Source organism: Scyliorhinus canicula, chromosome 1 (genome assembly GCF_902713615.1).
Source record: "Scyliorhinus canicula chromosome 1, sScyCan1.1, whole genome shotgun sequence".
Lineage (NCBI taxonomy): Eukaryota > Metazoa > Chordata > Chondrichthyes > Carcharhiniformes > Scyliorhinidae > Scyliorhinus > Scyliorhinus canicula.
In genome coordinates this window covers 41,240,653-41,256,292 of record NC_052146.1, presented here as the reverse complement: position 1 = coordinate 41,256,292, position 15,640 = coordinate 41,240,653, and the positions used below count along the sequence as shown (strand labels likewise).

At 49.4% G+C, this 15,640-nt stretch overlaps 1 protein-coding gene across 5 annotated transcripts in view; it reads left to right on the top strand.

Annotated features, from left to right (window-relative positions):
* The window catches only part of LOC119961836 (calcium/calmodulin-dependent protein kinase kinase 2-like), a 131,968-nt gene that overhangs the window by 11,555 nt on the left and 104,773 nt on the right, over positions 1-15,640 (top strand). For 4 of the 5 annotated variants that reach the window (XM_038789252.1, XM_038789242.1, XM_038789222.1 and 1 more), the window contains exon 2: positions 6,360-6,930. In XM_038789252.1, coding sequence (XP_038645180.1) covers positions 6,412-6,930 — 519 coding nt within the window. In that variant the 5' untranslated portion in view covers positions 6,360-6,411. Of the gene's footprint in view, positions 1-6,359; positions 6,931-15,640 lie in introns of those variants that run through there. The other variant, XM_038789259.1, reaches the window with a different exon arrangement.

Below are 15,640 nucleotides of genomic sequence, written 5' to 3'. Positions count from 1 at the left end.
CCCGGCGTGACGACACAAAAGAGGCCCCACCCCAACCCACCGGCACCCGCATTCTGTGATCCCCTCTCTTTCCCCCCCCCCCCCCCCAACCCACCCGCACTCTGTGATATCCCAACCCACCGGCACCCGCAGTCTGTGACACCCCCCCCCCCCCCCCCCCCCCCAACCCACCAGCACTCACACTCTGATCTCTCCCTCTCCCCCCAACCCACCGGCACCCGCACTCTGTGATCTCTCTCCTCCCCCCCCCCCCCCCCCCAACCCACCGGCACCCGCACTCTGTGATTTCCCCCCCCAAACCCACCGGCACCCACACTCTGTGATCCCCCCCCTCCCCAACCCACCGGCACTCACTCTCTGATTTCTTTCTCTCCCCCCAAGCCACCGGCACCCGCACTCTGTGCTTTCTCTCCACACCCCCCGGCCTGTCAACCACCTCCACGATGAACGGCGTCAACCATCAGCACTGGTTGACGCCGTTAAATACCAGTTCTGATTAACGCCGACGTGACCCGTGGCCACTTCGGTGGGACTTCGGCCCATGCGGGCCGGAGAATAACGGCAGGACACAAACCCGTAGCCTCCCGCCGGCCCCCGCCATTCTCTGAGGCGGGGGGCGGGATTGGTGGCATACCGACTTTTTGCGGGTGGGAGAATTGTGGACATGGCGGTGACGGGATTTTCGGCGGCCCTGGGCGATTCTCCGACCCTACTGGGGGTCGGAGAATTTCGCCCATTGTGTTCAGTATAGTAAGATGATGTAGTTAATGGCAGGAGCCAAGGGTTGAAGCAGTCATGTTTTCAAAGTGTTCGCTTTTGGCTGGAAGGTGAGCTGAGAGTGTTTCTGGAGAAATACAGCCAGAGATTCTGCATTATTCTGACAGGGTCTCTTTCTTTAAAGTAGGCTCAAAAGATCTCTTTCAAAGTGGAGTATTCAACACATCTCTTTACACCAAGTATTCCTGAGTCTGCTAACTGCATTTAAAAGTGGATTGGAACCAGAGATGATTTTGTTGTTTGAATGGAAATAAAGATAGCAGTTAAGGGTGATTGTGTCACTGTATTGATTAGCATTGGTTAAGGGGTGATTATCTGGTGTGATATTAAAGATATTTTAATACTGTGTTAATAACGTTTGTGTGAAATCACTCCTGGAGCGAGGTATCCTTTCCTCAGTCTTACAAAATTGAAATAAAATATTGGTGTTTCTGTCCAGTACCCTAGTCTTGGGGTCTGGTCCGGGATTGTAATAACACAGACATTCACCCAAGGCCAGAATTGAACCTGGGTCCCTAGCTTTGTGAGGCAACAGTGCTAACTGTGCTGCCTTGTGGAATGCGCTTGGCTCTATGATCTAGAGTCCTTCTGCATGAGCGAGCTGATGGAGGGAGTGTGTGAGTGTTTTGAGCGAATGTAAGTCATATGGGATGGTTGATGCAATGCGTTTAGTGCGAGTGAAGAGAATTTACATTCTTTCCACTTTGTGTGCTAGTTTTCAACCCACTTGTTACCAGCAGCGTGAAAAAGAGAACCAAATATGTAAGTCTCCTCTTGTCAGTACCAGCCCCATAATCATCAAATCCTCAACTGTGCATTATCATAGATATCAGAATTTGCAGTGCAGAAGGAGGCCATTCGGCCCATCGAGTCTGCACCGGCTCTTGGAAAGAGCACCCTACCCAAGGTCAACACCTCCACTTTATCCCCATAACCCAGTAACCCCACCCAACACTAAGGGCAATTTTGGACACTAAGGGCAATTTATCATGGCCAATCTACCTAACCTGCACATCTTTGGACTGTGGGGGGAAACCGGAGCACCCGGAGGAAACCCATGCACACACTGGGAGGATATGCAGACTCCACACAGACAGTGACCCAAGCTGGAATCGAACCTGTGACCCTGGAGCTGTGAAGCAATTGTGCTATCCACAAGGCTACCGTGTTGCCCATTCTCGTGGCATAAAACAGAAACTGGGCATGTCTCAGTCCCAGGCTAAACTTTCAGAGGAGCTCAGAACAGCTTTGGCCCCTGATGGAACCATCAATTCACAAGACACGTGCTTTAAGATATGAACAGTGGTTTTAATCTACTTACTACAGAGCCAGCCTGTTACCCGATGAACTCTCGATGAACTGCAGGCTGGCTCTGGACGAGGGTATTTATACAGTAGTCCAGGGGGAGGAGTCGTGGGCGGAGCCAAGGGTGGAGCCCTGTACAAACTCCTGAGCATTCACAGAGCTACTCCCCCAGTGGTCGGATAATGCTACTGCGCTTACAATGGTATTGGTAAATACAGTGTGAATTACTAAGTTACATTCACCACAGCCCCCAGATGTGCAGGCCCAACCCAACTGGTATGTGGACACACCTTGGCATTCTTTTTAAATTTAGAGTACCCAATTTTTTTTCCAATTAAGTGACAATTTAGCTTGGCCAATCTACCTAACCTGCACATCTTTAGGTTAGAACATAGAACATAGAACACTACAGCGCAGTACGGGCCCTTCGGCCCTCGATGTTGCGCCGACCTGTGAAACCATCTGAAGCCTATCTGACCTACACTATTCCATTTTCATCCATATGTCTATCCAGTGACCACTTAAATGCCCTTAAAGTTGGCGAGTCTACTACTGTTGTAGGCAGGGCGTTCCACACCCCTACTACTCTCTGAGTAAAGAAACTGCCTCTGACATCTGTCCTATATCTCTCACCCCTCAATTTAAAGCTATGTCCCCTCGTGTTGGTCATCACCATCCGAGGAAAAAGACTCTCACTGTCCACCCTATCTAACCCTCTGACTATCTTATATGTCTCTATTAAGTCACCTCTCAGCCTTCTCCTCTCTAACGAAAACAACCTCAATTCCCTGAGCCTTTCCTCGTAAGACCTTCCCTCCATACCAGGCAACATCCTAGTAAATCTCCTCTGAACCCTTTCCAAAGCTTCCACATCCTTCCTATAATGTGGTGACCAGAACTGCACGCAGTACTCCAGGTGCGGCCGCACCAGAGTTATGTACAGCTGCAGCATGACCTTGTGGTTCCGAAACTCAATCCCCCTGCTTATAAAGGCTAGCACACCATATGCCTTCTTAACAGCCCTATTAACCTGGGTGGCAACTTTCAGGGATTTATGTACCTGGATGCCGAGATCTCTCTGTTCATCTACACTACCAAGAATCTTGCCATTAGCCCAGTATTCTGCATGCCTGTTACTCCTTCCAAAGTGAACCACCTCACACTTTTCCGCATTAAACTCCATCTGCCACCTCTCAGCCCAGCTCTGCAGCTGATCTATGTCCCTCTGTATCCTATAACATCCTTCAGCACTATCCACAACTCCACCGACCTTCGTGTCATCTGCAAATTTACTAACCCATCCTTCTACACCCTCTTCCAGGTCATTTATAAAAATGACAAACAGCAGTGGCCCCAAAACAGATCCTTGCGGTACACCACTAGTAACTGAACTCCAGGATGAACATTTGCCATCAACCACCACCCTCTGTCTTCTTTCAGCTAGCCAATTACTGATCCAAACCGCTAAATCACCTTCAATTCCATACTTCCTTATTTTCTGCAATAGCCTACCGTGGGGAACCTTATCAAACGCCTTACTGAAATCCATATACACCACATCAACAGCTTTACCCTGATCTACCTGTTTGGTCACCTTCTCAAAAAACTTAATAAGGTTTGTGAGGCATGACCTACCCTTCACAAAACCGTGTTGACTATCGCTAATCAACTTGTTCTTTTCAAGATTATTATAAACCCTATCTCTTATAACCTTTTCCAACATTTTACCCACAACCGAAGTAAGGCTCACAGGTCTATAATTACCAGGGTTGTCTCTACTCCCCTTCTTGAACAAGGGGACAACATTTGCTATCCTCCAGTCTTCCGGCACTATTCCTGTCGACAAAGACGACATAAAGATCAAGGACAAAGGCTCTGCAATCTCCTCCCTGGCTTCCCAGAGAATCCTAGGATAAATCCCATCTGGCCCAGGGGACTTATCTATTTTGACATTTTCCTTTGTGAGGTTGTGGGGGTGAGACCCACGCACACACAGGCCGAATGTGCAAACTCCACATGGACAGCGACCCGGGGCCAGGATCAAACCCAGGTCCTCGGCACCGTGAGACAGTAGTGGTAACCACTGTGCCACCGTACTACCCCACAACTTGGCATACCTGACCTAAACTCCCAGCTTTGGGTAGATCCCTCCAGTACCTTGGAGTCTCAGGAGAATACAAAGTTAAGGGAGCAAACCCTGACAAAAAATCTGGGAGATGAGCCCAAAAGCGAACCGATGTTTAAACATATAGGCCTGTAACTTCCTTCTAGCGGGGGGGAAGCCCCGGGCAGCCGACTTTAAAAGAGAAATGTGCGCACATACCTGCGCTCCGATGATGCAAAAAACCTTCCTTTCTGTGCGGTAGCCTGGGGCCTCCAGAACCCTGGTGTGCGCAGGTTCCAGCGCTGTGCAGGGGAAATGTAACCGTGCCCCCTTAGGATGCGGTCAACTTTGTAACACCAATTAAGGAGCATTTAAACAATAAATTTAGATAGAAAATTACAGCTAACTTTTTTAATAAGTGTTTTTAAAGCATGTAGATGTTTTTTATGCTGTTTTAAACATGCATTACTCTATTGTTAATTCTTTTAAAGTCATTTTTAATTTTTTTATGATTAAAGGTGATTATTTATAAGTAAACATAGGTTTGGTTATTTGTTTTAAATCTGTGAAATCTGCACAACGTTATATAATTTTACATGGGGCATGCTAAAAAATATTTGTATGTTTAATTTAGATTACTGTCACAAGCTTTTAAAAGCGCACCAGGGCTTTTTGATTAGTGTTTATAGAATCATTGCAGTGGAGTTCATAATGACACTCTGAAAGAGCACCCTACACCCATAACCAGGGCCGGCTCAAGGCACCGGCAACTCGGGCAGTCGCCCGGGGCGCCATGTGCTAGGGGGCGCCAGAGACTCTGGTCCCGCGCATGCGCAGTTGGGCCGATACCAACCAGCGCATGCGCGGTGGCCGCCCTCCCCCAGGGCGGTCCGCCCCTCGGTCCGCTCCCCCCGCCCGCCCCCCCGCCCGCCCCCCCTCGGGTCTGCCCCCCCCTCGGGTCTGCCCCCGCCCCCCCCCCTCGGGTCTGCCCCCCCCCCCCTCGGGTCTCCCCCCCCCCCCCCCCCTCGGGTCTGCCCCCCCCCCCTCGGGTCTGCCCCCCCCCCCTCGGGTCTGCCCCCCCCCCCCCCCCGGGTCTGCCCCCCCCCCCCCCCCTCGGCCCCGCCTGCCCCCCCCCCCCTCGGCCTCGCCCCCCCCCTCGGCCTCGGCCCCCCCTCCTCTGCCCCCCCCCCCCCCCCTCGGGCCCCCCCCCCCCCCCCCCCCCCCCAAGGGCGCCGAAGTTCAGCTTGCCCGGGGCGCCAGCAACCCTAGGGCCGGCGCTGCCCATAACCCCATCTAACCGTTTAACACTAAGGGGCAATTTAGCAAGGCTAATCCAACTAATTTGCGCATCTTTGGACTGTGGGAAGAAACCAAAACACCCAGAGGAAACACAGTGGTTAGTACTGCTGCCTCACAGTGCCAGGGACCCAGGTTGAATTCTGCTCTTGGGTGACTGTCTGTGCGGACTTTGAACATTCTCCCCATGTCTGGATGGGTTTCCTTCAGGTGCTCTGGGTTCCTCCCACAGGGGGGAAAGAGGTGGTAATCTGACATTTGGGCAGTCCAGGGTCTCCATGAATCCTGCCCAGGCTGGTGCTCTGGTTCGCTGCATTGTGATACGTACTTAATATCTCATGAATCTTCTGTAAATCTTCCTCGAGTATCCCTCAGCGGACCAATTATAATTGTGGACCATTCCCTGATTGTTGACATAGAAGACCATGTCTACAATCTTTTGTTCAATTTTTTAGTCTGATCTTACTGTATCCAATATTTTGTTTATCTGGCCACAGTGCCTATCTCCGTTCCGTTGATTATTTTATGACTTAAGTTTGAGCAACTGAATGTAACTTTTTTTTCTTTTTTTATAAATTTAGAGTACCCAATTATTTTTTTTTCAATTAAGGGCCAATTTAGTGTGGCCAATCTACCTAACCTGCACATCTTTGAGTTGTGGGGGTGAAACCCACGCAGACTTGCAGAGAATGTGCAAACTCCACATGGGACGGTGACCCAAGGCCGGGATACGAAGTGTGACTTTTTTCTAACTGGTGTATTGAAGTTGGAGAGTGTTTAAGCCTTTAATAGTGGTAGTATGTTCTCATTGGACAATTCATGTAAAAGCCAATGTGTTTGAAATGTTTTTCTGAACCAGTTTATATTATTTTTATAGGTAGCTCAAGGTCACATGACCTATCCATGTGGATAAATCAAGGAGAAGCACCATGTCATCATGTGTCTCGAGCAGATCTGCTACCAAAAGGCCTACAAGCAGGGAAGAGCAATGTGGCAACAACAATGAAGAGCAGCTAGATATTAGTTGTAGTCTGTCATCCTTGACCATTAACTTAGGCATGGAGTCTTTCATCATTGTGACCGAATATGATCAGAGTACTACTGACAGTGAACTAGGACAAAACGAAGAAGAAATGCTGGAAGATGAACCTATGCAAGAGAGTAATGAAGTGGTCAGAATGTCCTGTGATAAGGCTTTGGGACGATTAGAAAGAGCTCAATCAGAAGATGTCCGACAACCCCGAGTCAAACTAAATATGTCTAATCGGAAGCTATCCCTTCAAGAAAGATCCAATTTAACTCAATCATCTGCCAGTGGTACAGTCATGAATGGACGTTATATTTATCCTTCTTTGCCATATTCTCCGATTACATCACCCCATTCTTCTCCTCGGTTGCCTCGTCGACCAACAGTGGAGTCTCATAGAGTGTCGATTACAGATCTGCAAGTGGGTATATCTTCCTTAATGAATTAATGTATCAGAATAGCTCTTCTGTACTGATTTTACATGGAATAATTGTGGTTTTGATCAAATTCAAGTAAATAGTTTCTATGTTCAATCTGGTTTTAAGCAAAAATGTTTCTCAAGCACATCATCAATATGATAAATTAATATTGTCAGTGAATTGAGCAATTATTTCAGTTCAGATGACGGTGAAGAAAATAAAACTTTATTTGCTGTAAGTGCAAATACTGTCATTGAAGTGAATTAAATAAAGATGCACAATAATGATTTAAATGTCAAGACCTCCATTTGGAAGGCACTGGAAAACTAAATTGGCATTTATAAGAACATAACAAGAAATTGGAGCAGGTGTGGATCTTATGTCCTCTTGAGCCTGCTTTGCCATTCACGGTTGATCATTGCCCTCAACTCTACTTTCCTACCTGCCTTCCATATCCTATGATCCCTTGAGAGACCATAAACCTGCCTGTCTGAGCCTTAAATATATTAAATGATGGAACCACAACCCTTTCAGATAAAGAATTCCAAAGGTTCACAACCCTTTCAGTGAAGAAATTTCTCCTCCTCTCAGTCCCGAACGATTGGCCCCTTATCTTAAAAATGTTCACTCTTCTTCAAAATTCCCCAGCCAGGGGAAACAATGCTCAGTATGTTCCCTGACAGGCAACGACATTGGCATGGCCAATCTACCTAACCTGCGCATCTTTGGACTGTGGGAGGACACCGGAACACTCGAAGGAAACCCACGCAAACAGTCACCCAAGGCCAGAATTGAACCCGGGTTCCTGGCACTTTGAGGCAACATTGCTTTTAAAAAAAATAAATTTAGAGCGTCCAATTATTTTTTGTTCCAATTAAAGGGCAATTTAGCGTGGCCGATCCACCTCCAAATGGAGGTCTTGACATTTAAATCATTATGGTGAATCTTTCTTTAATTCACTTCAATGACAGTATTTTTGCACTCACAGCAAATAAAGTTTTATTTTCTTCACTGTCATCTGAACTGAAACAATTGCTCAATTCACTGACAGTGTTCGATGTGATCCAATTCTCAAAAGTGCATAATGAATAAAGCCCATGAATTGTACAACCCCTCCATCCTTCCCCTCAGTTCAAATTTGACCTTTTCAAGCGTCAAGAATTCCAGCAGGTCCCCCCGTCACGCTAGGGCACATGTTAGGGTGGAGATCAACCTCTCCACCCTAACAGGATTCGCCTTCGGGCGATCAACGGGCCTCTGCACCTGTTTCCAACCCCGGGTGATCCAACACCACGAATATGGCCTCCCCAGGGTCCAGTTTCACGTCACCACTTTAGAGATTCACCTAAACACCTCCTTCCAGTAATCCTCCAGGGCAATTTATCATGGCCAATCCAGGAAGGAAACCGGAGCAGACACGGGGAGAACGTGCAGACTCTGCACAGACAGTGACCCAGCGGGGAATCGAACCTGGGACCCTGGCACAGTGCTATCCACTTGTGCTACCGTGCTGCCCTACCACACACGAGTGGGAAAACCAATTTAAGATTGTCAGTTGGACTCGCAGTGTGCCTATCTTGGACACGCTAGATGCCACATATAGTCACACACACAGCCTGTCCTTTGTATACAAAATGAACATGCCCATTCATGTCAAAATCAATCAGAATTGACCTGTACTGCCCTGCCAGTTTGAATTTGACAAAGCTGGACAGTTACCTCTTTTGTGCTGCATTCTCCATGGCAACACCTCCACGATTAGAGTCCACTTGCCAATCAATCAATCACTTGTCATGCATTATAAATTGTTGTTCCCCTGTTATAGCTGGTAAATTCTTGCAAGCTGAGTGAGATGAGTGTATGATGAAAAATGTTGATAAAATGGGCTGAATGAAATGAGTTCAAGATGAAAAACTTGATAACCTGTTTCCTTATTTTAAGCAAATAAAATTCTTGTTTGGGACAGGTGTCAGTGACTTTCAAATTTAATATGGAATTCTATTATATTATGATCTCTTCTTCCAGGCAGATTATTTCCTATGAGATTACTAATTAACCCTACCTCATTGCACAGTATTAAATCTCAGATAGCATTAATCCAACTTAGTTCACAACATATTGCTCCTGGAAACTGCCACAAAAACATTCTACAAACTCATCCTCCAGACCACCTTTGCCGATTTGGATAAAATTAGTTTAATGTTATTCTTTTCATCATTATTAGCATAGAATTAGCTGATGCACAATTACCATCAAACTCTCTGTACCTTCCTGTTCCTGTTTGTCTTTATCCAAATGACAACACTGCTTTGTTACCCCAACTTCTATCAATCATACCGTCCCCACCCACCTTTTACTTTAAAGCCTGATAGACAGCCCTAATTATACCATTCGCCAGGACACTGATCTCAACCCACTTTAAGCGGAACCCATTCCAAAGGAATAGCTCCTCCTATCCTGAGTACTGGTGCCAATGCAGAAGGAATCAAAATGCCCACAGTCGGCCACATGCTTAGTTTTGTAGTCTGTTTGATCCTATGCCAATTGGCATGTGGCTCGAGTAACAGTCCAGTGATTATTATCTTTGAAGCTCCACATATTATCTTGGACCCCAATGTCTCAGCAGTACATCGTTCCCCATTCTACCTATGTTGTTGGTTCCTACATGGACCACAACAATTGGATCCTTCCACTCCAGGTTTGTCTCCAACACGAGGAAATGTCCTTAACCCTGGCACTGGACCAGCAACAGACGCTTCGGAGCTCCCGGTTACGGCTGCAGAGAACGGTATCTATTCCCCTGCCTATACTGTCTCCTATCACTACCACATTCCTTTTTGCTCACCCCAGTTGAATGACATCTTGCTCCATGGTGCCATGGACAGTTTGCTCATGCAACATGTCCCCTCCTTCATCACTACACACTGGATCCTCCTGCCTGACTTGTAGTCGCACCCTCCTGACCCTGATCATTGACCAATTCTAAAGTTCTGCTTAACATAAGGGTGTAACTACCTCGTGGAACAATGCATCCAGATAACTGTCCTCCCAGGTGTCCTGCAATGTCTGCAGCTCTGATTCCAGTCCAGCAGCCATGAATCATAGTTTCTCAAGCTACAGCCACCTACCACAGATATGGTTATTTGGGCTTGCAGTGGACTCCATATTATGCTCAACATCTCAACAATACCTTTTCGCTGGTTGTATGCAAATAATTAATATTCTACAAAGAGGAACTCCAACGTTGTTGGGCAAAGCTTGAATAGTCACTGTTGGAAAACAAATGTGAAATATTTCAGAGGTTTGTTTTCAAAACCAATGTCTACTGTTACAAAATATTCAAGGCTTGAAATGTGGTCCATAAATCTGAGAGACATGCTGGTCAACATTTAATCTTAGCTATTTTAGCAAATAGCACTGGACATTCTGGAAAATTTTCATTCTCACAATAATGCAAACTGCATTGTCAACTCTGTATTAGATCAGCAACCCATGTAGAAAACCAGAAATACATTCATGTTGATCCTTGGGGCCTCCTGGATCTGCTTCTCTCTCTTACTCTGTGGATTAACTGATTGAATTGTTGCGAGAGTTTCTTCCAGGTGCCTGACTGCATGGTGTGGAAAGTGTTACAAAATGGTTGAGTGCATCAGGTCAATCATAGGAACTACAATGTTGCATGCTGTTTGCCTTGTTTCTGAAGTGACTAATTTCTCTGAATTGAGTCTTTCCCACTACTGAACATCAAAATGTTAGCTTGAAAATCAGTTATTGTGAAGCTGGAGCACTAGCCCTGTCAGAGCTCCCAAGAATTTCAGTCTTTAGTTATCCTTGATAGAAATTCATACATACCCATTGGGTGAGGGCAGGATTGAGCTTGGCTGTGACCTCTTTCTCTCCACCTTTCAGTTAGAAAAGCTTCCAAAACTTTAAATGCGCTCAGGTTATGGCATCAAAGCATATTCAGCACATGCAACAATATCCCACAAGGAGTGAAAATTTTCAGAAAGGAAAGGGAGAATGGTGAGGAAGGAACATCCAAGAGAAAAATTAATGCTGAAAGAAGCAGCAGAGCTAAACCATTAACACCTCTCTGTTTTTAAAATCTTCTGGTGCTAATTTCTTATCACTGAAATATGTAGCTTACAAATGTTGGATTCAAACTATAATTCACACTCCAGACAGTCCTTAACTTTATGCCATACATGTAATGATGAACTGCACTTATTATATTACTCTTTGGTAATATAGAACATAGAACATACAGTGCAGAAGGAGGCCATTCGGCCCATCGAGTCTGCACCGACCCATTTAAGCCCTCACTTCCACACTATCCCCATAACCCAATAACCCCTCCTACCCTTTTTGGTCACTAAGGGCAATTTATCATGGCCAATCCACCTAACCTGCACGTCTTTGGACTGTGGAAGGAAACCGGAGCACCCAGAGGAAACCCACGCACATAAGGGGAGAACGTGCAGACTCCGCACAGACAGTGACCCAAGCTGGGAATCGAACCTGGGACTCTGGAGCTGTGAAGCAATTGTGCTAACCACTATGCTACCGCGCTGATGACAATGTGATTTAAAATACAGAATTATTCAAATCGGCTGCTGAACAAGTCTGACAACCCTTCATTTTTTGGAAGGTTATTTCCTTTGTCATGAGTTGTCTTTGGTCAATCGCAAATGTCAAGTTTACAGTCGCCCTACAAATCATCTGCATTATATTCCCTAGTTTGAAAAGTCATTCATCCAAACTCCTGTCAATCTACTCAGTTATCAACATCAGCTACGCTTAGAGTCACTCACTGAATGAAAATCCAATCAATTATCCACCTACGCACATCCAATTAATTAGTCTTACACCTACACAGTCCTCATTCACATACTACCTCTGTATCACTCTCACACCCACATAGTTCTTCTTTGCATGCGCATGAAGAAGCAATAAATAATTCACAATTTAATTATCAATATTCCACTCCCTAGGCATGAACAGAATTCAGTGATCATCTGAAGTCAGGTACATATCCAACCATGATGCTATTTTACTATAAAGGGTGCTTTTGAAAATGTCCTTTATCGATTTTGTCAAAATTGCAGGCTCTGAAATATTTTTTCAGAGTTTACTTTTTGAGGATAGTACAGCAATTACTAGAACAGTAGCAAAAAATTATATTGAGCTGTGGCTTCTTCCTGCTTTCTTGCTGGTATACTGAGCCATGCACATGATCTACACTGTAAAGTTGTCAGAATTTTCAAGAAGGCTATCCCAAAGTGTTCTACTCCAGTTGAAGCTTAGGTGTATTGGGATTTCCCCATGTCTTCTGACAGAATGGCAGGAACTGAAAGTGCTGCTGCAAATTTCTCAACGCTGAAGCTACAGACTAGATTTCTTTGGCCCCTAACGGAAATTGGAATTAAATATCACAGGAGGAATACAAACGTTTGACTGACCGTTGAATCTTCAGCTGGGTCCTACTACCCTTGCAGATCTTCTGGTTGCCAGAGGACTGGAGTGAGTTGTTATCTTTACCCTCTAGCCTATATTTTTCAAACTTTTTTTTCCGGGACCCACTTTTACCAACCGGCCGACCTTTGGGGCCCATGCCGGCCGACCTTTGGGGCCCATGCCGGCCGACCTTTGGGGCCCACGCCGGCAGACCTTCGGGGCCCACGCCGGCCGGCCTTCGGGGCCCACGCCGGCCGGCCTTCGGGGCCCACGCCGGCCGGCCTTCGGGGCCCACGCCGGCCGGCCTTCGGGGCCCACGCCGGCCGGCCTTCGGGGCCCACGCCGGCCGGCCTTCGGGGCCCACGCCGGCCGGCCTTCGGGGCCCACGCCGGCCGGCCTTCGCGGCCCACGCCGGCCGGCCTTCGCGGCCCACGCCGGCCGGCCTTCGCGGCCCACGCCGGCCGACCTTCGCGGCCCACGCCGGCCTGTTGCCACGACACATCATTTCCACTTACCTTTAATGCGACAGGTGAGCCTGCTTGGCCCTCATAATTTCACTTGGCTTTGTCATTCAGTGTTATATTTCTGCTTTGGACTTCAGCTAATGATTTAGGTTCTCACTGCATCCTTTGAAAAAAATCAAGAGGTTTGTCCTCGAACTTGCCATGCCTTAGGTTTTGAGGGGTTTCAACTCTCATTTGCCTGTACCTGCTTGCACAAAGCGCACATAGGCTTAGCATCCATTTTGTATTTGCATAATTAACAAAGCCATACCATAGGAAATCAGTTTTGTTCCCGATTTCAGTTTTTTCTTTGTTGGCGGTTCCATTTAAAACCCGTACCAACTGTTTGGCGCTCATTAATTATGCAGCCGGGAGTTTCCCGGCGCTTTACATTGCAGGGTGGACTGGATGTTTGAGTCAACTGTCCTATCTGGACTCCATATTTAAATAGCAGTCAGGCAGAAGCCATGGCCAGAACCTCCTGCAGCTCGAGGAGCCACGCCTCGGAACCACATGCAGCTCGAGGAGCCACGGCCTGGAACCGCCTGCAGCTCGAGGATCCATGGCCCGGAACTGCCTGAAGCTCGAGGATCCAACTCGGAACCGCCTGCAGCTCCAGGAGCCAAGCCTCGGAACCGCCTGCAGCTCGGGGAGCCAAGCCTCGGAACCGCCTGCTGCTCGAGGAGCCATGGCCTGGAACCATCTGCAGCTCGAGGAGCCATGGCCTGGAACCATCTGCAGCTCGAGGAGCCAGGCATCAGAACCGCCTGCAGCTCGAGGAGCCACGCCTCGGAACCGCCTGCAGCTCGAGGAGCCACGCCTCGGGCCCTCCTGCTGCTTGAGGAGCCAGGCATCGGAACCGCCTGCAGCTCGAGGAGCCACGCCTCGGAACCGCCTGCAGCTCGAGGAGCCACGCCTCGGGCCCTCCTGCAGCTCGAGGAGCCACGCCTCGGGCCCTCCTGCAGCTCGAGGAGCCATGCCTCGGAACCGCCTGCAGCTCAAGGAGCCACGCCTCGGGCCCTCCTGCAGCTCGAGGAGCCATGCCTCGGAACCGCCTGCAGCTCGAGGAGCCACGCCTTGGGCCCTCCCGCAGCTTGAGGAGCCATGCCTCGGAACTGCCTGCAGCTCGAGGAGCCACGCCTCGGGCCCTGCCGCAGCTCGAGGAGCCATGCCTCGGAACCGCCTGCAGCTCGAGGAGCCACGGCCTGGAACCGCCTGCAGCTCGAGGATCCATGGCCCGGAACTGCCTGAAGCTCGAGGATCCATGCCTCGGAACCGCCTGCTGCTCGAGGATCCATGCCTCGGAACCGCCTGCTGCTCCAGGAGCCAAGCCTCGGAACCATCTGCAGCTCGAGGAGCCAGGCATCAGAACCGCCTGCAGCTCGAGGAGCCACGCCTCGGGCCCTCCTGCTGCTCGAGGAGCCACACCTCGGAACCGCCTGCAGCTCGAGGAGCCATGGCCTGGAACCATCTGCAGCTCGAGGAGCCAGGCATCGGAACCGCCTGCAGCTCGAGGAGCCACGCCTCGGAACCGCCTGCAGCTCGAGGAGCCACGCCTCGGGCCCTCCTGTAGCTCGAGGAGCCATGCCTCGGAACCGCCTGCAGCTCGAGGAGCCACGCCTCGGGCCCTCCTGCAGCTCGAGGAGCCATGCCTCGGAACCGCCTGCAGCTCGAGGAGCCACGCCTCGGGCCCTCCCGCAGCTCGAGGAGCCATGCCTCGGAACTGCCTGCAGCTCGGGGAGCCACGGCCTGGAACCGCCTGCAGTTCGAGGAGCCATGCCTCGGAACCGCCTGCAGCTCGAGGAGCCACGGCCTGGAACCGCCTGCAGCTCGAGGAGCCACGCCTCGGAACCGCCTGCAGCTCAAGGAGCCATGCCTCGTAACCGCCTGCAGCTCGAGGAGCCATGCCTCGGAACCGCCTGCAGCTCAATGAGCCACGCCTCGGAACCACATGCAGCTCAAGGAGCCACGCCTCGGAACCGCCTGTAGCTCAAGGAGCCACGGCTCAGAACCGCCTGCAGCTCGAGGAGCCACACCTCGGAACCACCTGAAGCTCGACGAGCCATGCCTCGGAACCGCCTGCAGCTCATGGAGCCACGCCTCGGAAACGCCTGCAGCTCAAGGAGCCACACCTCGGAACCACCTGAAGCTCGACGAGCCACGCCTCAGAACCGCCTGCAGCTCGAGGAGCCACGCCTCAGAACCGCCTGCAGCTCGAGGAGCCACGCCTCAGAACCGCCTGCAGCTTGAGGAGCCACGCCTCAGAACTGCCTGCAGCTCGAGGAGCCACGCCTCAGAACTGCCTGCAGCTCGAGGAGCCACGCCTCGGAACCGCCTGCAGCTCAAGGAGCCAAGGTCTGGAACCGCCTGCATATCGAGGAGGCACGGCGTAGCTTGTGAGTGGGAGAAAAAAAATCCCTCTTTTCAGCTGGTCGGTGTAGAATTTTGGGCAAGCAAGTGCTACAGTTTGGTGGGAGCCTTGGAGGTCACACGTGGTTTGCTGGCGGAAAGAGAGGAACAAAGCCACCGGCTACATTTCTCAGTGGCCAGTATGGAAATTTGGTCAGAGGAGCAATCTCCCAAGACTGTATATCAACTAGTTACAGGTAGCTTTCAGGGTGCAGGTGACAGATGTGGGGCACATTTTCTGGCAATGGCCTGGAGACTGTCACAGCTGGCATCAGAGGAAATCAATAATGTGAAGTGTTATGGATTGGTGAGAGAGAAACTGGACTTCTTAATTCTCTCCTCATCT